The following is a 23,814-nucleotide window of genomic DNA, read 5'->3' on the forward strand; positions in this document are numbered from 1 at the left end:
CCCCGACCCCCCCCAGTCCCCGATCCCTCCCCATACCCTCAGACCCTGATCCCTCGTACCTCCCAGCCCCTAATCCCTCCCCGTACCCCCCCAGACCCTGATCCTTCTCCAAACCCCCAGACCCTGATCCCCCCCCCCCCCGACCCAAGGCCAAGCACAGCCCGGCCGCGGCCGTCCCTTCGCCCCCCCAGCACGCCGACCAGCACACACCACGGGGACGAGGGGCTCCTGCTCTTTATTCCAGCCCCGCCGCCGCCCCGCGCCACGGTGGGTGAGGAACCGTGGGCCACGGCCCGCAGGATAAAGGCACACGGGGAAAGTCACGACGGCGACCCCACTGTCGCTGCGGGAGCCCCGTCCCCACATTTCATCCGCCAGAACCCCACCTCGCCGCTCCCCCCGCCTGCTCCCACCCCCTCTGGTGCTCACCCTGCACAGGGATTGCTCCCAGCTGCTTTCACACTTTTCCCCCGAATTATTTTCCCATTAGCATCCTATCCAGCTCTTTGGCTCCATAACGTCCTCTTAACTCTCCCCGGCGACTTCCAGAAGGGGAGGAAAGACCCCACACCAGCTTTTATCAGTGCTTGCAGCCCCCCTGGCCGCCCGTCAGTGCCGGGACCTGACCCTGGCCTGGCAGAGCAGCTGCGGCACCGCGGGTGCTCAGCTGGAGGCTGACAGCAGCACGACAGAGCCACGTTCAGCTGTCGGAGCACACGTTTCCGACAGCCATCTACCCACACCTCCAACCTGAGGAAGAGTCCTTCACCCACACCAGGTCCTCACCCACGGCAGAGGCTCCTCCAGCAAAAAGAGCCGGCGGGCGCAGACACGCTGGGCAGGGCAGGGCGAGCTCCAGCCAGGCTGCCCAGGACTCGTGGCCAAGGAGGGGGAGAGAGGGGACAACAGCGGCCCTCTGTCCCTGGGAAATGACCCCCGTGCTCTCACGGGATCACAGAACAACCCGAGTTGGAAGGGACCCACGAGGATCATCGAGTCCAACTCTGACCCTTCTCTCCTGCTACATTTCCTACTTCACGCACCCGCACTTAAACAGGTGCCACTGACAGAGGCGGTTTGTCCCTGCACTCGTACGGGCTCTCCCTCCTGGAGTGGGTCTTCTGGTGCCCGGACAGGTGGTCGTGCCGCTTGAAGGCTTTCTGGCACTCGCCGCACCAGTACGGCCGCTCGGCCTGGTGGCGGTGGAGCAACTCGGAGGCCCAGACAAAGCTCCTGTTGCAGCAGGCGCAGAGGGTGAAGTGATGCAGGTCGGCGTGCATCCGCTGGTGCAGCATCAGGAAGTTCTGGCTGGAGAAGTTCTCCATGCATTCACTACACGTGTACATAATTTTCTGAGGCGACAGCGGGTACCGGTTGGGGCTGGGCTTCTCCCACTGCGCCGCGGCGCCGCTCCCCTGGGCGCGGGGCTGGGCGGCCGGGCAGGGCGGCAGGCTGGCGCAGTCCTTGGCGTCGGAGGGGGGGCAGAACCCCGTGGCCGCCCGGATCCGCAGGTGGCGCCCGATTTTCTTCTTGGACATGAAGGCCTGGTTGCAGTCGACGCAGACGTACGGCACCCAGTTGCTGTGGCTCCTCTGGTGGATGATGAGGTTGATTTTGAGCAGGAAGTTCTTCCCGCACACGACGCACCTGTAGAATTTCTCCCGAGAGGAGCCGCGCTGGCAGGCCGTGGTCCTGCCCACGCAGGCGCTCTCCACCGGCTTTCCCGGCACGGTGACCGGGCGGCTGGGATCCGCGCACACCGCTGCTTGGCAGAGGCCCGGGATCTGCTCCCTGCCCAGCTCTTCGGGCACGTCTGCCACCAGACCCCGGCCACCGTTCCCCGCATCTTTTAGGTCCTCCTTCTGCAGCCCCTCCAGCGGCCGCTGAGGCGCCGCCAGCTCCTCCGCAGCAACCTCCTCCCGCGGGACCTCTGTTGGGACCCCCACATCAGCACCTGCTGGAAACGTTCACAGAAGCTGAGCGTCACCCTGCCGCTCGGTTCTGAGGACAAGGCACAAAGACGCAGGGGCTTTCCCCGTGCCTGCCCACCCGGGAGCTGCTACGAACAGCAGCACCACTCCCCCCCTCACACCGGGACCGCGGTGTGGGTACAGGCAGGGCACGGGTACAGCCAGCCACCGGAGACACCCCTGGGTGGCCTGGCACGACAAACACCACTGAGGATGGGGGGGGCTCTGCCCAGTACCTGCTGCAGGGGGGGGAGATGGAGGCGGCCTCAGGTTCACCACTTCACGGCAGCACCTGGAGACAGGGCAGGGCGGAGAGGGGCCCGGCCGGCCGAGCTCCGCTGGGGTGCCGCCGGCTCCCTGAAGGACGCGTGCTGCAAGGGCAGAAGCGGGGATTAGGACACCGGGTGGCACACGGGCAGGGCCCGGGGTCCCTCGCACGGTGGTCTGGCCAGGCACTCACGTGTGCTGCAGTCCGGGGCGGCCGCGGGGCTCCTGCTGCCCTCCAGGTCCCTGCAGCTCCCCTCACGGGACTCCTCCGCCTGCAGAGCTCCACCGCTCGCGGAGCCAGGACAGCCGGGCTCTGGGGGCAGAAGGGAACGTGGTGTCACCAGCAGCTGCTGGGGTCCAAAGGAGCCAGCACAGGGGCTGGGGGTCCCCCCCAGGGCATCGGAGGCTCTGCAGCACGCGCATTATCACAGCAGCCGCGGTACCAGGGGAGGGTTCCAGGCCCCAGCACGATCCCAGCGTCACCCACCTGCGGCTGGCTCTGGGGGCACCACCGCTCCCTCCGGGTCCGGCTCCGCTGGCACGCACGGCTCTTCTTCCTTCTCAATCCGAGATAAGAGTTCAGGCTTGGCTAGGTCACAGTCTGTTCGAGGGCAAAACAGGTATCAGGGGCAAGGCGCGACGCTGCCTTTGGGCGCACCACAGCCTTCTGCATGCACAGACTCCAGTCCCTGCCCAGCAAAAGCTCGTCTCCAAGCAAAGCAGCACCAGTGATGCACACGGCGAGTTAGGGATGCACAGGAACCAGCAGGGAGATCTAAGCGGGTATGGAAGCACCCTCTGGGTTATCTGACACCTCCCCAGTAACAGCCACAACAAAATCCATCCCCGCTCCACCTGGGGATGCCGCCGCAACCTTCTGTTCTCCCAGAACCCCCCTACAAATCGGAAAACACGCTGAAGCACAGGAGAAGAATCATGCATCCCCTGGTGAACGCCTGTTAGCCCACGCAGCAGCGACGCGTCCTGCCCGCGCCCGCTCCGAGCCACCATGTGCCCACACCGACGCTCACCGCTGGGCGAGGGTGGAGGACGGGCTCGTGCCGGCACCAGGAGACGGGCACCAGATCCGTGACCCACGGTGGGACCGGGCTCGTGCCTCGCATCGTGTTTTGGCCCAGGCTCCGCAGGCTGCACTTAGAGCAGAGCCCGCGGGACGGCGAGAGGCGGCCTCGGCACCCGCTGCGGGGAAATCCAGCCCCTGCTCAGCACGGGACAGAATTATCGAGGGGCACGAGGGTCAGGCCGGGCTGCGTGGGGTGCCACCGCGCAACAGGCAGGGTGCAAAGCACGTCACATCCATGCACATGCCCCGAGGGGAACGATGACTGCTTTGGGGCGCTGATTTACACCACCAGGGGCGGGCGGCTTGCTGCAGGCCGCCAGGCAGGGCCAGGCGGCGCCTTCATTTCGGGCCACCTCCGTGCCACCACGGGCTCCCAGCGCCGTGCGGCTTCTGCAGCGGGTTTCCGGACGGCTCACCGCAGCAGGACAGACAGACAGCACGTCCACCATGCCGGCAGGGAACCCTACGGGGACGTCGGCAGGCACGGAGCGGGAACTGCTGTGACAGCTCAGGGAGGCCAGCGTACCTGCTCTCCACGAGGAGAAGACACCGAGCCACTTACTACCCCTTCCTGTGTCCCCCAACTTCTGCTCGCTGCCAGAGGGGACAAGAGATCGAGCAGATCGTTTTGGGATCCCAGCGAAAGGCAAAGGAAAGCAACCCTGAGTGAGCAGCCGGGGCAGCAGCAGCGGCAGCTGCAGACCGGCGGGACCGGACGCCTACACAGGGACACCAGCATCTCGTAGCTGCTCTGCATCACGCTCCGGTACAGCTCCTTCTGCCCGTCATCCAGGAGGGCCCACTCCTGCGTGCTGAACTGCACCGACACGTCCTCGAAGGTCACCGGCACCTGCGGGCACAGCGCTGGGCTCAGCGGCCCCGTAAGACTGAACCCCCAGCCCCTCAAACACCCTCTCAGACCCCAAAGCCGCCCCCCGGCTGACCCGCAGCCAGACAAAGACCCCATAAGCGGCCCCCAAGCTGATTCCCAGTCCCACAGACACTGCCCCGGGCTTCCAACAGCCCCACAATCGAATCCCAGACTGACCCCCAGCTCCACAAACACCCTCCTCAGGCCAGAATCAGACCCAAAAGCAGCCACCAGCCCCCCAAACGACCCCCAGACCAATCCCTGGACCCTCAAACACCCTCTCACTTCCCAAATCGCCTCATAAGCGACCCCTAGGCTGGCCCCCAGCCCCACAAACACCCCCCCCAGCCCACAAAGCATCCACAAAGCGACGCGCATCCCCACAAAGACCCCATAAGCATCCCTCAGCCTCCCCCCCCTTCCCCACAAAGACCCCATAAGCAGCCCTCAGGCTGCCCCCCATCCCCACAAAGACCCCAAATCACAACCCCGGCTCCCCCCCACCCCCACAAAGACCCCAAATCACCCCCCCAGCTCACCCCTAACCCCACAAAGACCCCAAATCACCCCCCCAGCTCACCCCTATCCCCACAAAGACCCCATAACCAGCCCCTGGCTCCCCCCCATTCCCACAAAGACCTATAAGCATCCCCCAGCCTCCCCCCCACCCCCACAAAGACCCCATAACTGGCCCCAGCCTCCCCCCCACCCCCACAAAGACCCCATAACCAGCCCCTGGCTCCCCCCCATCCTCACAAAGACCCCAAAATCAGCTCTCTGGCTCACCCCCATCCCCACAAAGGGCCCAAAAGCAGACCCCAGCCTCCCCCCCACCCCCACAAAGACCCCGAATCATTCCCGCGGCTCTCCCCCATCCCCACAAAGACCCCATAACTGGCCCCAGCCTCCCTCCCATCCCCACAAAGACCCCATAAGCAGCCCCCAGCCTGCCCCCCACCCCCACAAAGACCCCATAACTGGCCCCAGCCTCCCTCCCACCACCACAAAGACCCCGTAAGCAGCCCCCAGCCTCCCACCCACCCCCACAAAGACCCCACATGCATCCCCCCGCTCTCCCCCATCCCAACAAAGACCCCCAGAGCAGCCTCCAGCCACCCCCCCGCCCCCACAAAGACCCCAAAACCACCCCCCAGCCTCCCCCCCGCCCCCACAAAGGGCCCAAAACCACCCCCCAGCCTCCCCCCCGACCCCACAAAGACCCCACAAAGACCCCCCCCCGCCGGGCCGTACCGAGGGCAGCCGCAGCCCCCAGGCTCCCCCGTCCCTCAGCGCCGCCTCGGCCCGCTCCAGCCGCCGCTCCAGGGCCTCGATGCGGGCGTGCAGCTCCGCCATGACCCCCGGGAACGGGACGGGACCGGGAACGGGAACGTGGACGGCCCCGGGGGGCGGCCCCCGCCACCTCCCCCGGCCAGGCCCCGGCCCCGGCCCCGGTCCCCGCCGGCCGCTCTCTCCCACAGCGGCCCCCGCCGGACGGGCGGCGCCGAGCACCGGCCCCGGGAGGGGATTTGAGGGGTGGGGGAAGCCCCTGAGGGGGGGGGGGGGGGTCTCACGGGGCTTTTTTGGGGGAAAAAAGTGCAAATTTGGGGGGGATTTTGCCCCACCTCCGCGGGGGCCAGCGGGAGGGCTGAGGGACCAGGAGCCCCCCGTTCGGGGGGGCTCCTGGTCCCTCAGCCCTCCCGCTGGCCCCCCAGCTGCCCCCCCCCCGTTTTATTTCTCCCGGTGATTGACAGCTGTCAATCACCCCGCCGCCTCTCCGTGAGGCCGCCGGCCGGCAGGGGACGCTGTGGCGGACGGCGACAGCCCCGGGGGGGGGGGGGGGGGGCGGCGGGGGGCCAGGTGCGGCGGAGGCTCCGGGAACGGTGCAGGTAGGGCCCGGTCCCGGTGTCACGGTGAGGGGGGCTAAGCCCGGTCCCGGTGTCCCCCGACGGGGAGGGAGAAGCGGTCCCGGCGTCCCCCTCACGGGGAGACACTCCCGGTGTGTGCCCCCCCCCCCCCCCACAGGCTACAGCCCCGGTCCCGGTGCCCCCCCCCCCCGGCGATTTAAGGCCCCGGTCCCGGTGTGCCGAGGCCCCCTCGCTTTCCCCTCGCCGCCCTCAGCAGCCCCCGGGCGGAGGATCCCCGTTAATCCCCCCCCCCCCCCGGGGGCAATGGCCTCCCCGCCGCCCCCCGGCCCCCTCTGCCCGCCGGGCCCCCCCGGCAGCGGCTGCATCTCGCTGTGGACCGTGGTGGCCGCCGTGCAGGCGGTGGAGAAGAGCGTGGAGGCCCACGGCGCCCGGCTGCTGGGGCTGGAGCGCAGGACGGTGAGCACCGAGAAGAAGTACGTGGACTGCGAGAGGACGGTGGTGGATTTCGGCAACCAGCTGGAGAGCAAGCTGGCCGTGCTGGGCACCCTCGTCCAGGAGTACGGGCACCTCCAGCAGCGCCTGGAGAGCGTGGAGAACCTGCTGAGGAACAGGAACCTCTGGGTGCTGCGCCTGCCCCCCGGCCCCCGGGGAGAGGTGCCCAAGGTAAGGACCGGCTCGTTGGCGTGATCCCATCTCGTTATCACATCTCAGCAGGGCCTTCAGGCCGTCCCCCGGGGTGCCGAACGGGTGCTGCTGGCCAGGAGGGGGGGTCCCAGGAGCCCCATCGTTGCCCTGAGCACGTCAGGGTGTGCAGAGGGTGCTGTCCTGCGCCGCGAGCAAGGATCTGACCCGGCTGATGGCTCCCGTGCATGTCTGCCTGAGCCGAATTTCACTGGCAAAGGACAGACTGTTACATTTTATAACAAACACTAACTTCTTTCCTGTGAAAATGACACCGAAGTATACGAATTACCTTTATTATGGGACCAGGGGAAGCAGAAACATTGAGTATTCACAGAATTAGCACGAATTAACAAAGTTATTCAAACTGAAGATCCTAGTCCTTGCGCTCCTTGTGTCATGACAATACCCCCAGACAGGATTTGTTCTCTCCTTTCAGCACTTGATATACGTTAGCAGTAAAAAAGAAATAGAAATGTGGACGTTTTCTTTCCCCGGTGCTGTAAGCACGGCAGAGGTGTCTCGCCGTACCCGAGCGGGTGCTGAGTTTGTGACCTCTACGATTGCAGGCCCCAGAAGGGTCTGACAGCAGCGCCGCTGGCTTCTCCGAGCAAGAGTGGGAGAACCTGGAGGAATGGCAGAGGGAGCTGTACAAAAACGTGCTGAGAGGGAACAGCGAATCTCTGATCTCTCTGGGTAAATAACTTGTCAGCTGTCGGCGCTTCTAGACTAGCTCTGTTCCGGGGGACTTCTCCCCACGCCTGGGAGCTGAAGTTGTAGAAACACGGCGAAGGCTGTGCCCGCTGCTGAGGCCATGTCGCGTCCAGCCCCTCGGTGGCCAGGACTCACTGAGGTGGGCACTGGCTGCCGTCGCCTCCAGAGGCTGCTCCGTGCCAAGCACAGCCCGCAGACCCCTTCCCTCAGGCCCGCAGATGTTTTCTGCGATGGGGCTGGCTGCCCGAGCCAGGAGCCACCACCTGTCGGTGGGCCCTGCAGAGGGCTCTCACCAAGCGGTGTGTTCTGGTCCATGGAGCCGCCTCGGGGCGTGCAGCTGCTGCCAGCAGCGTTTGCAGGGGTCCCTTCCTCCCCGTGAGCACCGAGGACTTTGCTCACCCCTGCAGGCCTGTGTTGCTGCAGGCTCGCTCCCTCGCCTGGCACCTACAGGGATGAGGGCAGTTCGAAGCAACAATTTTGAAGATAACATCTCTGTGCCTCAGCAGATTACGCCGTCTCCAAACCCGACCTCCTGTCCCGGCTTCAGAGAGAGGTGCCCTGCGATGAGGTGGCTTTGGGAGAGAGGGAGATTCCTGTGGAGCCAAGCGCAGGCAAGGAATGAATTGATTGCAGGTTTATCCTTGGGGATAATGCCTGTGTGTTGTTGTCACCAGGCAGATGATGGTCCTGATTTGCTCTCGCAGGAACTTCTCGGGTCTTAGGAGAAGCAAGTTCCAGGGGAGTAATAGTGTTAGAAAACATGTAATGGGGTTGATCTTTCCCATTAGCAGAGTCTCTGGTGTTTAGACCTGATGCAAGCAGCCAGGACAGCAAAGAAGGAGTGCAGTGCCCGACAGAACAGGAGAACCTGGAGGCAAAAACAGTGTTGGCAGACCCCACACCCGGTGAGTGCTCTTCTGGAAGAGCGTGCTTGGACACAACGGCAGGGAGGACGCTGTCCTGAAACGTGGTCAGCTGTGGGGTATTGGGAAGACTCCTCTACAGGGCTGAGTAAAGCTCCCAGCAGTAGGAGCAGGAGGTGCTGGAGAGAGGTTGAAAACGAATGCTGGGAGCAAACCTCCTGGGTGCAGCTAGGGAAGGGCCCAAGGGTGCTGTGACACCCGGTAAGGGAGTTCCCTCTCTATATTAGCAGAGTACGGCATTCCAGAGCCGAGCTTCGCAGGCGCTCTGAAGCAAGAGGACGAGCCGTGCATGGAGGAGCAGGGAGCCGCGGAGGACATGGAGTTCACTGAGCTCAGCGTGGGTGAGTTCTGGGCAGTCCCACAAGGCGCAGCGAGAGCTGGTGCTGCACAAGGGCACCCAGGATGGTCCCATGGTGGGAGAGCGTGTGCTGAGGCCTGGGGAGAGAGCAAGAGCCTCTCTGAGGTCAGCAGAGCAGACAGAAAGCTTATCGACAACTTTACTGGTAGTAAGGTTAAGGATCCGGGTAAACAAGGCACTGCAAGTGAAGAGAGGGGCATAGCAATACAGGAGTCGTTAGGATTGAAGTTGAGAACAATTAATTCTCAAGGTCTTCTCCAAAGATGGGCTGGGATGGCTCTTCCATTCCCAACAGCAATGTAATACTCGATTAGTAGGCCGTTGGTAGGCAGCTCACCAGTCGCTTCCTTGTTTCGTGCTTTCTCCCTCACCATCAGTCCTGGTCTTTGTTTCTCCTTGTTGTCAGTGGGGCTTGCTCCGTTTTTGATATTTGCCCTGCTGTGAGTAAATTTTAGATGCTTTTTCTCATGCCCCTAGTGTCACCTCTGCATGTTGTCACCTCTCCGCTGTCAGGCGCTCCTCAGCACCAGTGAACTGGGAAGCGACGCTGTCCGGACAGGAGGCCGATCCCTGTTCAGATTCTGCCCTCACGCTGCCCACAACCTTTTAAATGGAAACTGCCAGCAGCTGGTTGCTTTTCCATCGACAGGCCATACTCCCATCCAGGTCAACTGAAATTAAAAGTTTGGGTAGGAATGAGAGTCAGAGAAAGTTCCCGGCAGGTTTGGTGTGAGTGGAGAACCCCAGGCACCTACCTCAGAGATGAGAAGCAATGAACCCTCCGAGAAAATGTACTGCCTCAGGGGGACCGCGGGGGATGCTTCCTGGCTACATGCACATCCAAAGCAGCAGTAGGCACATCCTGACTCAAAAACAGCGAGTGTTCATGTGTCCCCTTTCATGAAGGAGGCCACACAGGTGGTTCTCCACGTCCTGGGAGTAGAGGGAAGGCAGATGGGGAGGCAGAAAACACGTTGGAGGAGGACAGTGGCTGCAGACAGCTTTGCAAACTGTCTGGGGAGCACTGAACACTTGTCCTGAAAGGCAGCACCCCTCTCTGCCCCCTGCCTGGTGGCTTTTCACGTTCACCGCTAAGCCAGCTGAAAGGGAAGCGTTCCCGTGCTTCTCAGTCATATTTTCTCTTCTTTTAGTCTCTCTTCCCTGTGTTAGAGGGGCCTGTTTGGTTCGGGGGCGGCAGGGGAACGAGTGAGGGGGTTTCAGAAGCGTCTCGTGTCACCCACCAGTGAATGCCCCTTTGTTTTTCCCCTCAGTTCCAGCAGATGAGGTGATAGCGTTCAAAATAGAGCAGCTGGACTCCGACGAATGCCTGCAGAGCTCGGAGTCCCCCACAGCTTTATCCAGGGATTCGGAGGAGGTGGTCTTCGAGGGTCCCAGCGAGGCGCTGCCCTTTGATGGTCAGTACGGCTCTCCCGTGCCCCTGGGAAACCAGAGCACAAGCAGGCTGGTGCCATCCGCTCACGGGGAAGGTGGTCTGGGCGAAATCAGCACCGTCGCGTTCTACAGGCAAGACTGTCCTGAGGAGAGACCCCACTCCTGCGTGGCGTGTAGGAAGGGCTTATGCCTGAAGAAGATGCTGATGATGCAGCAGCAGAGTCACGGCACGCTGTGCAGCAGTGAGTACCCCGAGGACGGGGAGGTCTTCCTCCAGCAGCAGCACCAGCAGATCCACGCGGAAGACGGGTCCCACGTGGCCAGGGGGAGCTTCAGGCAGAACCAGAATGCAAAAGCCAGGGACAAGCCGCGCGGCAGTCCCAGGTGCATGAAAAGCGTCGGCGCCAACGGCACTGACGAGCCAAGCCAGAAGAGCCCCACGCAGGGAAGGGCTTACAAGTGCAACAAGTGTCAGGAGTTCTTCCCCCAGAAGAAAACCCTCATCATCCACCGGCGCGTGCACTCGGGCCGGAGCCCAGGGGTCCTCTGGTGCTCGTACTGCGGCAAGACCTTCAGCCATCCCTCCAACCTGACCCGGCACCAGAGGATCCACACCGGGGAGAGGCCGTACCAGTGCAACGAGTGCTCAAAGCGCTTCACCCAGAAGCAGCACCTCCTCCAGCATGAGAAGATCCACCTGCGTGAGAGGAACTGTGTGGCTGGCAGTCGCGTGAGGGAGGCACCGCTACACAGCTTCTAGGTCGCGCGGGGCTCACGTGGCCCTGCGCCCCGGGGTGGAAGAGGTAGGGGAGGAGAGAACCTCTGCTGCTCAGCACTAAAGTCCCTCTAGCAATTTATCCCAAAGGTCCAAGGAAAGTAGAATTAGGATCCAACTTGGCATTGCTGCCCTTTTCTTCGTGGCAGTGATGGCATGCCATAATACCTCATAGTCCGCCCCAGGATCTCTTAAGAATAAAAGCGTCTGGGGCTTCTCCAGCTTTGAATCCGTTATTTGAACTGGCTACAGCAAGGTAAGGGTTTTGGAAGCAGCTGCTCTTTGCCTGGAGTTTCCCTGGCTGCTCTCCTGGATGAACTTCTGCTGTGCTCAGTTTCACGGGCAGGTTTGAGGTACAGGTTTGCAAAAGGCTCCAGGCAACTAAACACGTGCACAAGGTGAGGTCTGGCTCATGGCCTGCATGGATGCCCCATTTGCCAAAGGGGGGCAGCTGGTCAGTTCCTAGCTCTCTCCATGCACAGGCCAAGTGACCTTTATATTGCTGCTGCTGCTCGGGAAGCTCGCTCGAAATACAGGTTTGTCTCACGGAACGGCTGAGGCTGGGGGCACCTCTGGGTCCGTGCGGTCCGACCCCTGCTCCTGCAAGGCCACCCAGAGCTGGTGCCCCACATCCAGGTGGCTTCTGAAGGTCTCCAAGGAGGAGACCCCCCCAGCCTCTCTCAGTTCCTTCTCTGGAGCTTAAAATCAGATTTATTTTTCTGTAAACTACAGCGGTAGGGCCACATTCTGCCCTGATGTGTGAGGTTGTTGTGATGTGCACTGGGTCCTGCTCCGCTGGAGACTGGCTCTGTACTGCAGTAGCTGCGGGGAATTCGCCTCATTGCCTCTCTCCTGAGCACACCTAAGGGAGGTGGCATTGCCCAGACTCCTCCTGAAACTTGCAGGACTCCCAGTGGAACTGAAACGGGAAAGCACTTGTAAGCCAGAGGCAGCGCACAGCTGTACTCAGGCTGAGGTGAGAGCTGGGATAACTTTCTGCTGACTGCCTGTACGCTAACACTTTTTTCGTTGTATGTCACTGTTGTCTTCATCTCCCTTTCCTCCTGTTAGCTTGGGTACATATGATTTTTTTTTCATTATATCCCCAAATGAAATGTGTTTAACAAATGGCCCAAATACGTCGTGCAACTTCAGGGCTTGCGTGGCTGCCTGACCTGGTTTAAAGCTGCTGCGGGTTCTCCCCATCACTCACCAGGCTTTAGAAACCCCTCTGTCACTGCCTGGTCCCAAAGTGTCTGCTGAGGGGAGGATGCAGGTGCCTGGCTCGCCCCTGCAGGGACAGAGGTGTTCCTCTGGTCCAGCTGGCTGCTGGGGCAGATGTTTCAGCCTGGAAGCTCTTTTGGCCAAGAAGTGAGGTCCCTCTCCAGGTCCTCGCTGTTCATTGCTGCCTGCTCTGGTCTGTTTAAGCTAACCCGATTCGTGCAGAATCCAGAGCAGGTCAGGGTGAAGCTGCGTGACTGCTCTGAGCCTGTGCTGCGGGACAAAGCTGGCACAGAGCCCCTGGCAGAAGTGTCAGCGGCGCTGCAGGTGTTTGCCTGGTGACATCTGCCTGCAGCCTCTTCTCGCCTTAGTGCCGCCGAGGTCTTTGATTTCTCAGCTTCCGACGTGTCTGAGCGGGTCTGTGTGTGGTGAGCCTCTCTGTGCACGCAGCCGTTTTGTTTTTTCCAAATAAGAGATCTGAGGGGACAGAGGGTTCCACGTTGCGTCACTTCTCGGTGCTCAGTGGCCACTTGCTGCCATAAAACCGGTCCACATTCATTCTTTTTCTTCCGTGTTTGACGTGCTGAAGGAAAATCTCTTGGCAGTTAGCAGTACAGGCGGTACAGCATTTGATACCCAGACTACTAGTTTGGGTCTTGTTCAGTAAGCAGGTAAACTAATCAGTCCTCCAGTGGTTTCCTGCTGACTCCGATTAAGCTGCTTCTCTCCGTTTTACCTTTTTTGTTATCTTAGACTGTGAGCCTTCAGGGCAGGGAACACATTTCTATCCGTGTGTGAAACGCCAGTTACACCTACGGCAGTAGATACTTGATTTTTTTATAATAATGACATTAAACTTGAACGGATTAAAGTGCAAAGTCCTCAGTGCTTCTGTTTTTGGTCCTTTCTAATGTCCCTTCACCTGCGTCGCCTGGCCCTGGGTGTGAGTGCACGGGGAAAGCCTGCGTGCATGGTCACGGAGATCCCAGGGATCTTCCCATCTGTGCGGGAGGTGGGACGGTCTGTCACACACACCTCGCCTTCCCTGCTCAAAGCGAGCGGCAGTTTGTTGTATCTCACCTTACTGGTTAGAAGACAGAAGCCTCCCTTGCAGACCAGAGTGGGTTTTCATTGTTTTTTCTTCTTCTTTTTTTTTTTAATACTGCAGCAGCACCTGAGCAGGAGCGTTGTTTTCCATGTGTGCATGAGATCCAAACAGGGCCTGAATGGTAATAGCGACCAAAAATAGCATGTAAATAAGCTCACTGTACAATTCTCATCCTGCAGGCAGGTTAAATTGATCCTGCTGCAGGCAAAAAGTTCTCAGCAACCTCAGCGTTGCAGTCGCCATCAGCTCAGCCCACTCCTTTGAGTCTAGGAAGAGCAGGATTGTTCTGGGGTAAAGATGCAGAGGTGCTCCTGTATGCAGCAGCAGTTTGCCCTGCGACCTGAGCAGCCGAAAACTTGGGAACACTTCAACAGTATTTGTGGATCATTCTACGAACCAACAACTACAGGCGGCTTTTAGGGGCTGTTCTGGCAAAAGGACAATAAAAACACTGAGGTCCCGCCACGTTACCGTCTCCAGTCCTTGTTGTGCCACTGCTGTGTACGTTCTGGTGCTGACCTCCTGCTCTGCCACTCCGTCATCTTTAGGCAGTTGAGTCTGCAACAATAATTAAAGAAGCTGTCTGCCTGCTGATGAGTTCACGCCTGAGACGTCTCCGTAACCACAACTGTAAAAGAATCAGCGAAAAGTTGGGCATTTTAGCACTGTGGGCTGAGAAGGGTTACACTATCTTAACAGCGCTCTCCTATTTCTGTCTGTGAGACCTCGTGTTTCAACTGCTACCAAAGCATCAGAAGCCATTGATGTGCTCCATGTTTCACCACGTCTTGATGCTGGCTGTGATAACACAGACGGAGCAGTATTTTGCGCAGTGAGTCACAGTTTCCCTGTTCTGCCCAGCTCTCTTGTATTTCAGAGATCAATATGTACATTTCAAACAAATCTCGGAGCTATTTTGAGGCTTGTGCGGCTTAAGTTTCAGAAATTCAGCCCCGAATTCAAGAACAACTATTGCCAAGTGACACGGAAATGCGCCGCTCTCCCAAGAGGGAAGAAGAATCCTCGCCCAGACACCGTGATGCTCACGGGACAGAGCAGAAGCTGCAGGGAGAGGCCAGGGAAGACGCAGGTGGGGAGGGAGAATTTCAGGAGCGCAAGGCGATGCCTCGTGGAGTCTTCACACCTCCTGTGAACAAGTGCCGTGCTTTTGCCCTCCTTGGGTAGCACTTCTCAGTGCAGCTCTTTTCTGATCTTCTGCTGCATGGTTTGATACAGCTCAGGCTGGAATATGACTGCAGCCTCTGCCTCAAAGCCAGATGTCTAGGCCGGGTTATTCTTCACAAAAGAAGAAAAAAGCATGCTCAGAAAACCAGAGAAGAACCTAAGCCGACCCAGGACAGCAACGACCCATTGGACTCTGGAGCTCCGGTGGGGCAGGCGCTGAGCTCTGCTCCCTGGGGACAGCGCCAGGAGCCGAGGGACCGGCCCGGAGCTGGGGCAGGGGAGGGTCAGGCTGGTGTTAGGGAAAGGTTCTGCACCCAGAGGCGGTCGGGCACTGGGACGGGCTGCCCGGGGACGGGGGCACGGCCCCGAGCTGCCGGAGCTCAAGGAGCGTTTGGGCACCGCTGTCACCCACAGGGGCTGGGTTTGGGGTGATCCTGCACAGAGCCAGGAGTGGGACTTGGTGATCCTGGTGGGTCCCTTCCGACTCAGGATATTTGGTGATTCTGTGACTCTATTTTGCTTAAGAGCAGCTCAAGTTTTTGTTTGTTCATTTTTCAAGTACCTTCTGCTGTTAGAGCAACTCCACATCTTTTATTGCTTTGCGACTTCAGATTTTTGTTTATAAAAGCCTTTCTGCGTGTCTTACCACACAGGGGCAGGAATTCTTTGCATACCACAGGAACGCGGCCACTTCTGCATTTCGGATTGGCATGCCAGCTCTCCTGCACCCAGCGCCTTACGCAACAACTAAATGCAAGACATGAGGGCACGGGCAGGTGCAGAGCAGCTGGCCTCTGGCAGTCCCTCACCAGCAGGCCTCCGACAACGCACGTGCCACAATAGCTGTCACCCAGCGCCGTGTCCAGGTTCTTAAGCCCCTTTCTGTCCCTTCCTAGGGTGAGCCAGGCTGGATGGGGCTGGGGGCAGCCTGGGCTGGGGGCAGGGGGCCCTGGGCATGGCAGGGGGTGGCCGTGGGGGGCTTTGGGGCCCCTTCCCACCCAGTCTGCTCTGTGGTTTAAGGCAAGCTGGTAGGAGCAGTTTATTGTAGGGCAGGTCAAACACCTGATTCCTACTATTGGAGGCGGCTACAGAGCTGTCACAACTCAGCGCCATCCTGACAGCTCTCTGCAGCAAGAACGAGCACGTCAGCCACATCAGTAATGTCAGCAAACACTTTTATCTTTGCAGTTGTGATCACCTCGGAGGTGAAGGAGGCCCTGTAGGTCCTGTTTTGTGTAGCTGGTGGCCAGGCAGCTTAGCAAGTGGCCCGGATTAGGATGAGGTGAGGTCGTGCTGCCCAGCAGCCTGCGGGTATGGCACAGAGGGTGGCCTGGAGGTGTTACCTGATCTGGTGAAGGCTGCTCGGCGGGGACACCCGCAGCGGAGCCCCTGGGTGCTTCTGGCCAGGCTGGAGCGTGCGGAACGCGTGGAGGCATCACGCTGGGAGGCTGGTGGCAGCGCAGATGGGGTGGTAGCAGGGCCAGGCAAACCACAGCCGGGGCCAGGACGCACCGCATGGCCACCGTGCCCCTGTCCCGGGGCCGTGGCAGTGCCGGAGAGCCCCCGAAATGAACCTCAGGTGCCAGTGCTGCGCCCCGCACCGCGGGTCAGCCCAGGCCTCGGGCACAGAGGGGATCCTGCACCCTCACAGCTCCCAGGCGTGCTCCAGCAGCCCCCGGAGCCGGCGCCCAGCCCCACGGGCAGGCGCTGCTGGAGCTGTGCAGGGAGCAGCCCCCAGCCCCTCTCGGGGCAGCCTGGGCCAGGGCTCCGGCACCCGCCCGGCACGGACGTGCTGCTGGGGGGCAGGGGGAGCCTCCCGGGCTCCGGGCCTCTCTGGGCACCGCCGGGCAGAGCCCGGCTCCGGCCTCTCGGCGCCTCCCTGCAGGTGCTGCCGGCCACGGCCGGGATCCCCCGGAGCCTCCTCTGCTCCAGGCTGAGCAGCCCCAGCTCTCCCGGCCTCTCCTCACAGCAGAGGGGCTCCGGGCCCTGCGGCATCTTCCTGGCCCCGCACCGGGCTCTCCCCAGCGCGTCCAGCTCCCCCCTGGACCGGGGGCCCGGCACCGGACCCCGCACCCCAGGGGTGTCTCACCGACACCGACCGGGGCCGCTCCGCCTCCCCCCCCCCCCCCCCCCCAGCTCCGGGGGCCGCGGGGCGGCGGCAGGGGGCGCTGCGGGGCCGCCCGCGGAGCTCGGGACCGCGGAGCCCGGCGGCGGCGGCGGCGGCCATGGCCGGTGGCCGGGTCGGGCGGGCGGCGGTGTCGGTGTCGGCGCGGCTGCTCCGCCTGGAGGCCCGCCTGGCGCGGGCGGAGCGGCAGCTCCGGGCCGCCCTGGCCCTGCGCGGCCGCCTGCAGGCGCTGGAGCGGCGGCTGGAGCGCGGAGGCCGGCGGGGGGCGGCGGCGGGGCCGCGGGCCCCGGCCCGGTTGCGGGCGGCGTGGGCGCCCTTCGGCGAGCGGGAGCGGCGGGCGCTGCGCGGCTGGCGGCGGGCCCTGCGCCGGGCCCCCCGCAGGAGCCCCCGCGGAGCGCTGCCGCCCCGCGGTAAGGGCCCGGGGGACGGCGCGGGGCGGGGACGGCGGCGGGGAGCCGGCGGCGGGGCGGCGGGGGCGAGGGGGCCGGGGCTCTCCCCGCCGCCCGTGGCAGCAGGAGGCGGACCCCAGAGGCGCAAAAGAGCCCCCCCAGTGCCCCCCCCCCGCCGCGGGATCCCCCGGTTCCCGGTGCTCGGAGCCCGGCCGCCACCTCCGGGCACCCCCAGCCGTGGGCACCCGCAGCCTGCGCCCCTGTCCCACCGGCTTCCTTTGCCCCCCCCCTCCTTCGGTGTGAAACCTCTGCCCCTCGTCCTGTCGCTGCCAGCCACCCTTCTTCCCTCTCGTGGTCACCGCTGCCTGCGGCTGTGCCCGTGGGACCCGCCGTCCCCGCGGTGCCCGCCGAGCTGGGATGCCGTGTGGCCGGACAGGCAGACCGCTGGCATGTAACAGCATTTTCTGTTCCCTTTGCGCAAATGTCTGTGGTGGGTTTTACACCCCTGAAGGACTGCTCTGATCCCTTCGTTGCGTTACCGGAGCGTAAAGGTAGAGCAAGGTGTGGAGCATCAGCCTGTCTGTTTCCCCCTATGTATTTCACGGAGGTGTTCTTCTTTTCCGATGAGTTTTATTCATAATTTTCCCTTACTGATGTTCTTACTGAGCTCTGTTCTAAGACGTGCTCTTTATGAAGCGGTGAATTTCGGTATCCGGCAATGCTTTTCTGATGGGCTACAAGTGCTGTGGGTTTTACCGAGGGTGACTGAGCAGAGAATGGCAGAGCCAAACGAGCAGCAGGAGTCAAGAACGAGAGTTCAGCGGCACCTTCCTCACCCCGGGACACCTGCAATGAGATTTGTTTACTGATGTTGGCTGCAGCAAACCAGACATTACAGCTGCAGAAACTTTTGCGTGCCTCTGAAACTCAACCCCCTGCTGGGGGCTTTGTGACAGGTACCTGAGGCCTGCTGGAGGGATCTTGGGCAGCAAGAGCTAGAGCCAAAGTGAGGTTTTCGCTGGTATGAGGGCTAGAACAGAGCCGCTGAGCCTGGGGTGGGATGAGAGTTTTAATTAATGTTGTATACGGAATTAAAATACCCTTGGTTCCTATTAACAGAGGACAGCATAATCCATGTTAAGCAAGAGGAAGAGTTGTGTGCAGCGGATCAGGAAGAGGTGGAGGCTACGGGAGCTCTGGAAGGGCCCTGCCCAGGTGAGTAACTGCATACCTCGCAGGGAAAAAGAGGCAGAGGGATTAAATTCTAAGCTTTTGTTTGTTTATTTGTTTCCCCCTCACGTATTCCGAATATTTTATAAAAAGCTCACAGGTTTTGAGCAGACTTGCCACCAGTCCTGACTGGCAGGCAGCTGGTATTTCATCTTTTCCCTTCTCGCGGCCACCTTGGAGTTTGTGGCTGGTTTTCATCCGAACAGTGGAAGGGGAAATGTTTCACTCCCCCTTAAATTCCTTACTCTGCGCCCCTCAGGCTGACAGCTGTAAGCTGCTTACTCACTTTTTTGGGCCAAAGAGTTAGCTCGGAGGAGGCAAAATCAGTGGCAGGACCAGACGTGCGGCTGGTGCGGCACCTTACTCTTTATGAGGGGTGGCAGCTCTGTCTGTTGGCTCCGCTAATTTTATTTGGCCTGTCGCTTTTAAAGCAAACTGGGATTTCTAGACCTTGCTGTCAGATTTCATTTAGGAAGCGGGCTTATGGGAGCTCATGTAAAATCTAGGGTTGGCATGGGGAAGAACAAAACGAGGACAAGTCTCGCCCTTGTAAAATCTCGAACTTGAGCACTTCTGATAAGCTTGTCTTGAATTTTGTCCTTTATCAGAGCCAGCGTTTTATGAGCCTGAGACTTCAGGTCAGACCAAGAGAGGCACAGAGGCGTATGCCAGAGAGCTGCAGGGCACAGAGGGTGAAGACATCCCAGGAGACCCTGACACGGGTGAGGACTCCCTGGAAAAAACTCCCGGTGTAGGAGTGACCACTCGGGTGGCTCCTGACGTGTTGGCTCAGGTGGCTCCTGAGGCTTTGCCAGCACTTTTCTTACCTTTGTGAGCTCCTAAATCTTCTGTGCTTTGCATCTTTCTCCAGTGTTTCTCAGTTGTGTACATTTTCCCCAATGAACAGAATTCCAGACTTGTGCAACTGATGTTTTGTCATGGATTAAACAAGAGGAGGAGCCACGCTGCCCTGAACGGCAAGACTCAAAGAAAGAAGAAATCCGTACAGACCCAGGAACAGGTCAGTAATGAATGCCAGCTGAGATTTCCTGGGATAGTGGATCTAATGTAGAGCATGTTTTATATTATATTAAATGTTATGGCCTTATAATGTAAGCCATGAAAGAACTGATGCGAACCTCAGTCTGCCAGTTAATGTTTGATCACAAAATGATCGGGTTCTGCCAGCTGAAGTCTCTCTTCCCTCCCTCAGACGCCCTAAAACTGTCATAAACACCGCCTTGGTTTTCGTTTAGGCAGGCACAGTGGTGTGCTCAGGTTGGTAGTTCCAGCCGGCTTGGTGTGTCCAAACCTGGTACCAACGATCGTGGAGCCTTGGCTTTGCGTTCCCAAGCAGGAGAGCTCTCCTGCAGCAAAATGCAAACAACTTTAGGCAGCTTTAATGCAGACAACTTTAGGACATGCCGTTTGGAGATGTCCATGGTAACAATAATTCAGAGGAGGTTTTGGACAGAGCAGGTGGAGTATGGATTGTCGTTGAGGTGGAGTTGATTGACAGAGATTCATCTTTGGGTCACGGCTCAACCTCAGGGAATAGGTGTGCCAATTTGGACAGGGATTTTAAATACAACCTCTCAGACCGCAACCCAGGGCAATTCAGTATAGCTCTCAGGTGGAAAATTGAGGAGGAATACGCAGAAGAATATGTTGTATGGAAATCGGTTGATAGCCTAGGATGCCTTCACTTCCTGTAAATTATTTGGGCATTCGTGGACACTGACAGCCACGTGGTGAAGCTGCTGTAGAGTAAATTAATGGATGATCCCTCAGTATGCCAGTGACTGTGTGGGAACTGCCTACGGGAAGGGTTTCACCCCACAGAAAAAAGATCATCTCGGGTATTGCCCTGGTGTAAGGCTGGATCGGCTCCACCTAACTCTTTCCTGAGACATCTGTTCAGGCTGCCGTTAGGGGCCCCGGGGCACGGGCTGCCAGCTGACTCTGTTCCAGGCCTTCCAGCCTGTCCTGCCGCGTGGCCCGCAGCCACCGAGGCGCGAGGACGTGCTGGGACAGTTACGCTGGTGCCTTTTGCCTTCACGCTTTAGCTTGGCCTGTGGCAACGTGTCTGTGTGCTGATGTCCTAGCGTGCAGCAGGGGAAATAGGAGCTCGGGATGTTTCCGCGGTGTAGGTAACGTTGGTCTCAGCTGGCCGGTCTGTGGTCCCGCACCGTGCTTGGTGCTGTTTTCGGTAGCAATGCACCGCGGGGGCAGGGTCACGGGGGCAGAGGAACCACGGAAAATGAGAAGCCCGAGCCGAAGTCCACTGATGGAAAATAATCGTGAAGACACTGGGTTATTGTCACAGGGAGCTGTAATGACAGAAAAAGGGAATTTGCAGTCAGCGGAGCAACAGGCAGGGACGAGTGGGGTGTACTTTGCCCAGTGATAAATCTAGAGCTGTGCCTAAGCGGCTGAGGTGCTAGGTACCTGTTGGGGTTGGATTACTGGGAGCCAGAGGAAGGCAGGAGAGGTGTCGAGAGCAGAGACAGTCTGGCTGAGAGCTGTCAGCTCTGGCGGCCTCGTGCCAGGAGCGTCTGGGTATCAGCTGCAAGGTGCGAGAGCCTTCTCCTTGCCTCAGCGCTGCTCTGAGCGCTCTGAACTAAACGCGGTAGGGGGGTGTCTCCCCGCAGAAGCCCAGCCTGCAGAGAGAGCAGCCCGTGGGCAAGAAGGGGTCGTTTACACTGATGCCTTTACCTGGCTTTGCTGCCTCAGCTTGGACCTTGCTTCTCGAGATGCGCGGTGGAGCATCCGGAGAGCAACTGAGAGCGCTGAGCTGCAGGTGTCCACCCTGTTATTTACACGGCGATCTTAGGCTCACGCTTCAGACGTCTGAATGAGGGGCAAAGATGAGACATCGCCTTAGTGATTTTTCACAGAGATTTAAAGAAATAATTGCTAACAGACCGTTTATTTTCCTGGAGATTTTGTTTCAGTGGCACTCTGGTACTCGCCCTTCCCCTCAGTACTAAAGCCCCCCATGTTATGCGCTTTGCCCGCTGGTGCAGCACGCCTATTGAAGAACATATTTTCTGTGATACCCTTAAGAGGCTTCCTTAACTGAAAGTCTGTGAAATCTGTCTGTTTCAGTGCATGGTGAGAACATGAAGAAGGATTCTCTGGCCGATAGCTTTGGAAGCACGGTTTGTGACTCTGGTATACTGGGGAGACCCGGAGAGAAGTTTTCCAAGGATCCTAGCCCTGGAGTGACGTGGGACAGTCAGTGGAATTCAGAAACGATGGAAACAAGCACCACCAGGAACGGCTTCGGGGATGACGCTCGGTACAACCAAGCATTTGGTGAACACTTAGATTTCTTTAGCGCTCAGGAAAACAACGTTGGGAAGAGACCGTGTGCGTACAGCAAATGCGAGAGAGACTCCAGCCAGCAGGAACATCTTCCAGCTCCCCAGGGAGACCGAGAAGAGACGTTTCCAGGCCCCGTGTGCGAGAAGAGGCTCAGTGAGAGGATGCTCCAGCAGCAGCCAGGTGCTCCGGGGGAGAAAGGCGGGGGGCAGAGGGCTGCTCCTGCCTCCCGCGAGGGGCTGCCCTCGGGGCCGCCGCTGACGGCCCGCGTGGAGCGCGGACAGAAGGCTGCAGGCGGAACCAGGCTCCGCGAGCACAGCGGCCTTTGTGCGGAGGACCGTCCGTCCGTGGGACACGGGGAGAAGCTCCCCGCCGAAAACCCCTTACCCAGCCCCTGCGGGGATGACCCGCGGGACGTGTCGGAGGCACCCAAGGGCAGCTTGGTGAGCCAGCAGCAGAGCCAGGGCAGGGGGAAGTCCTACATCTGCAACGACTGTGGGAAGAGCTTTGTTTGCCATTCCTGGCTTGTTCGACACCAGATGACTCACACAGGAGAGAGGCCCTACAAGTGCTCAGAGTGTGACAAAAGCTACCGGAGAAAAGATTATCTTCTAAACCACCTGCGCCGCCACTCGGGAGAGGGGCTGTTCCAGTGCCACCTCTGCAGGAAAAGATTTGTGCTCAGGAGGAGTTTAATTAAGCACCAGGAAAGTCACGTGCAGGAAACACAACTGACTGTGGGCGCTTGGCCCTGCGCAGAGGTCCGGGAATCTGTTGTGCACTCCAGATAGAAAACCCTGCCCAGCTGTGGGTTTCCCGGCCCGTTTAGGGGCAGGGGTGCAGCAGGATCTCCCAGGGGGCAGGAGGAGGCTGTTGAGCGGCCGCCCTGTGCCCCCTGCCCGGGAAGGGGAGAATGTTGGGGGTTGTTTCCTTCAGGGCATGTTGGGGTGGTTTGTGGAGCTGCCTCGCAGCTCTCAGCGGTGCCGAGTGTGTAGGAACGGTGTCAAGGATGTGTAGGAAATCTGCAGCGCTCAGTTAGTGCTGGCTGAGTCCGCTCCGGGGAGAAGCGACATCAGCACACGGAACGACGCGTGGCGCTTCAGGCCGGACATCCGAAGGGTTGTCCTGAGACGTCTCAGAGCCCAGAGACTGGTGTAAACGTGAGTTCAAGTTACTGCTGGTTCACCAAGCGTCTGAAAATGTGTGAGGGAACACCCCACGTGTGTGAAAACCTTTGGGAAAGGAAGCGTTGGCCCCGTGGCTGCCTCTCCAGCAAGCAGCAGCCGGATCACATAGCCTGCGGGCAGCGTGTGCCCTCCTGAGAGCATGGTTTGGGGACTCCATGCTGCTGCACCCCGAGGGAGGCCTCCTGCGGGCTGGGGCTGGCCTGGACGAGGCGCTGCAGAGTGACCGGGGGGCCTGGAGTACGGTTCCCATTTTGCGTAGCCTTAAAGTTCTTTTCCGCTGTACTTCGCCATGTCGCTACAGGTCCGCTGGGGTCGTTTGTACAGTTTTCTGCGTCCTGTGAAAACAGAAAAGCTAAATACTAGCCGTTTGCTCAAAGTTTTCCCCTGACAATTTTGTGTTTGCTCGCTGTTGGTGTTTCTCCGGGGGCAGTGCTGTTAGGGAGGTGTGCCCCTCGGTGACGGGAGGCCTGGGGTATTTGGTGGCGTCGGGTTGGGACAAAGGCAGCGGCAGCCCGTGTTGGTGCAGGGCTTGCTCGCCGCCTGTCCTTACAGGCTATGTCAGATTGAGGCTGAAACGCGTGGATTTGGCTTATTTTGGCTGGAAACGTGCGCTTTTGTAAAATTTACAGTATCGGGAGAGCCCCGTGCCTCGTTCCCTGGGGAAGGGAGAAGAGCTGAGGCGGGAGGTGGCGCCTCCCCCGATGCCGGTGTCACGGTCGCTGCCCCGGGACCCCCGGGTCCTGTCCCCCCCCGCCCCGGTCCTGTCACGCCGCCCCCCCCTCCCTCCCCGCCCCGCTCCCCTCAGGTTCCCGCCGCTCCCCGCCGTTGCTATTGGCAACGGGAGAGCGCGTTCCCGCCACGCCCGCTTCCTTCCCCTGAAGCCACGCCCTCCTCCAATCAGAGCCCTCCCCTCGCTTCGCCGGCCAATCGCAGGGGGGCCGCGCCGCACGTGCCCGCGGCCATTGGCTGTGGCCGGGCCGCGCGCGCGCCCAATGGGAGGGCGGGGGCAAAGAGGCGGCCGGCCAATGGCGAGGGGAGGCGCGGCGGCGCTCTGCGCGCCTGAGGCCGGATTGGCTGCGGCCGGGGGGCGGGGCAAGATGGCGGCCTGATCCCGCTCCGAGCTGTGGGGGTGCTCAGCGCGCGCA

At 60.3% G+C, this 23,814-nt stretch overlaps 3 protein-coding genes across 5 annotated transcripts in view; 2 read left to right on the top strand and 1 right to left on the bottom strand.

Annotated features, from left to right (window-relative positions):
* The window catches only part of LOC308189445 (uncharacterized protein), a 30,217-nt gene extending 17,221 nt beyond the window's left edge, over positions 1-12,996 (top strand). Inside the window, exons 10-16 of the mRNA XM_080579488.1 lie at positions 1,058-1,254; positions 5,944-6,720; positions 7,308-7,434; positions 7,956-8,063; positions 8,241-8,357; positions 8,603-8,716; positions 10,005-12,996. Coding sequence (XP_080435614.1) covers positions 1,058-1,254; positions 5,944-6,720; positions 7,308-7,434; positions 7,956-8,063; positions 8,241-8,357; positions 8,603-8,716; positions 10,005-10,885 — 2,321 coding nt within the window. The 3' untranslated portion in view covers positions 10,886-12,996. The remainder of the gene's footprint in view (positions 1-1,057; positions 1,255-5,943; positions 6,721-7,307; positions 7,435-7,955; positions 8,064-8,240; positions 8,358-8,602; positions 8,717-10,004) is intronic.
* Positions 218-5,669, bottom strand: LOC308190272 (zinc finger protein 777-like). Of its 2 annotated transcripts, none has more exons than XM_080581380.1 (6): positions 5,444-5,669; positions 4,045-4,171; positions 2,725-2,838; positions 2,431-2,550; positions 2,207-2,341; positions 218-1,954 (listed from the first exon to the last, which is right to left on the bottom strand). In XM_080581380.1, exons 1-6 carry the CDS (start codon positions 5,543-5,545, stop codon positions 1,050-1,052), a joined length of 1,503 nt encoding a protein of 500 aa, XP_080437506.1. In that variant the 5' UTR covers positions 5,546-5,669; the 3' UTR covers positions 218-1,049. The 2 variants fall into 2 exon arrangements, with proteins under 2 accessions (XP_080437506.1, XP_080437505.1); XM_080581379.1 differs by having other exon boundaries at positions 218-1,957; positions 5,444-5,668.
* Positions 12,997-16,612: 3,616 nt separating the features above from the next.
* Positions 16,613-23,060, top strand: LOC308190271 (uncharacterized protein). Of its 2 annotated transcripts, none has more exons than XM_080581377.1 (5): positions 16,613-16,949; positions 18,048-18,143; positions 18,767-18,880; positions 19,066-19,179; positions 21,267-23,060. In XM_080581377.1, the coding sequence occupies exons 1-5, from the start codon at positions 16,640-16,642 to the stop codon at positions 22,271-22,273; spliced, it is 1,641 nt and encodes a 546-aa protein (XP_080437503.1). In that variant the 5' UTR covers positions 16,613-16,639; the 3' UTR covers positions 22,274-23,060. The 2 variants fall into 2 exon arrangements, with proteins under 2 accessions (XP_080437503.1, XP_080437504.1); XM_080581378.1 differs by lacking the exon at positions 16,613-16,949 and adding an exon at positions 16,964-17,884.
* Positions 23,061-23,814: the final 754 nt, after the last annotated feature.

The sequence above is a fragment of the Anser brachyrhynchus genome (assembly GCF_964034855.1).
Source record: "Anser brachyrhynchus genome assembly, chromosome: 2".
NCBI classification, from domain to species: Eukaryota; Metazoa; Chordata; class Aves; order Anseriformes; family Anatidae; genus Anser; species Anser brachyrhynchus.

Bases quoted from the DNA above. Each gene is read 5' to 3' on its own strand.
- LOC308190272 (XM_080581379.1), bottom strand. From the start codon at position 5,545: ATGGCGGAGCTGCACGCCCGCATCGAGGCCCTGGAGCGGCGGCTGGAG. The intron at 2,551-2,724 runs GTGGGTGACGCT...TTCTGCCCCCAG, and splicing joins GCCCCCAGAGCCAGCCGCAG to AGCCCGGCTGTCCTGGCTCC. The intron at 1,958-2,206 runs GTACTGGGCAGA...GAACGTTTCCAG, and splicing joins ATCTCCCCCCCCTGCAGCAG to CAGGTGCTGATGTGGGGGTC.
- LOC308190271 (XM_080581377.1), top strand. From the start codon at position 16,640: ATGGCCGGTGGCCGGGTCGGGCGGGCGGCGGTGTCGGTGTCGGCGCGG. The intron at 18,144-18,766 runs GTGAGTAACTGC...GTCCTTTATCAG, and splicing joins TCTGGAAGGGCCCTGCCCAG to AGCCAGCGTTTTATGAGCCT. The intron at 18,881-19,065 runs GTGAGGACTCCC...CCCAATGAACAG, and splicing joins CCCAGGAGACCCTGACACGG to AATTCCAGACTTGTGCAACT.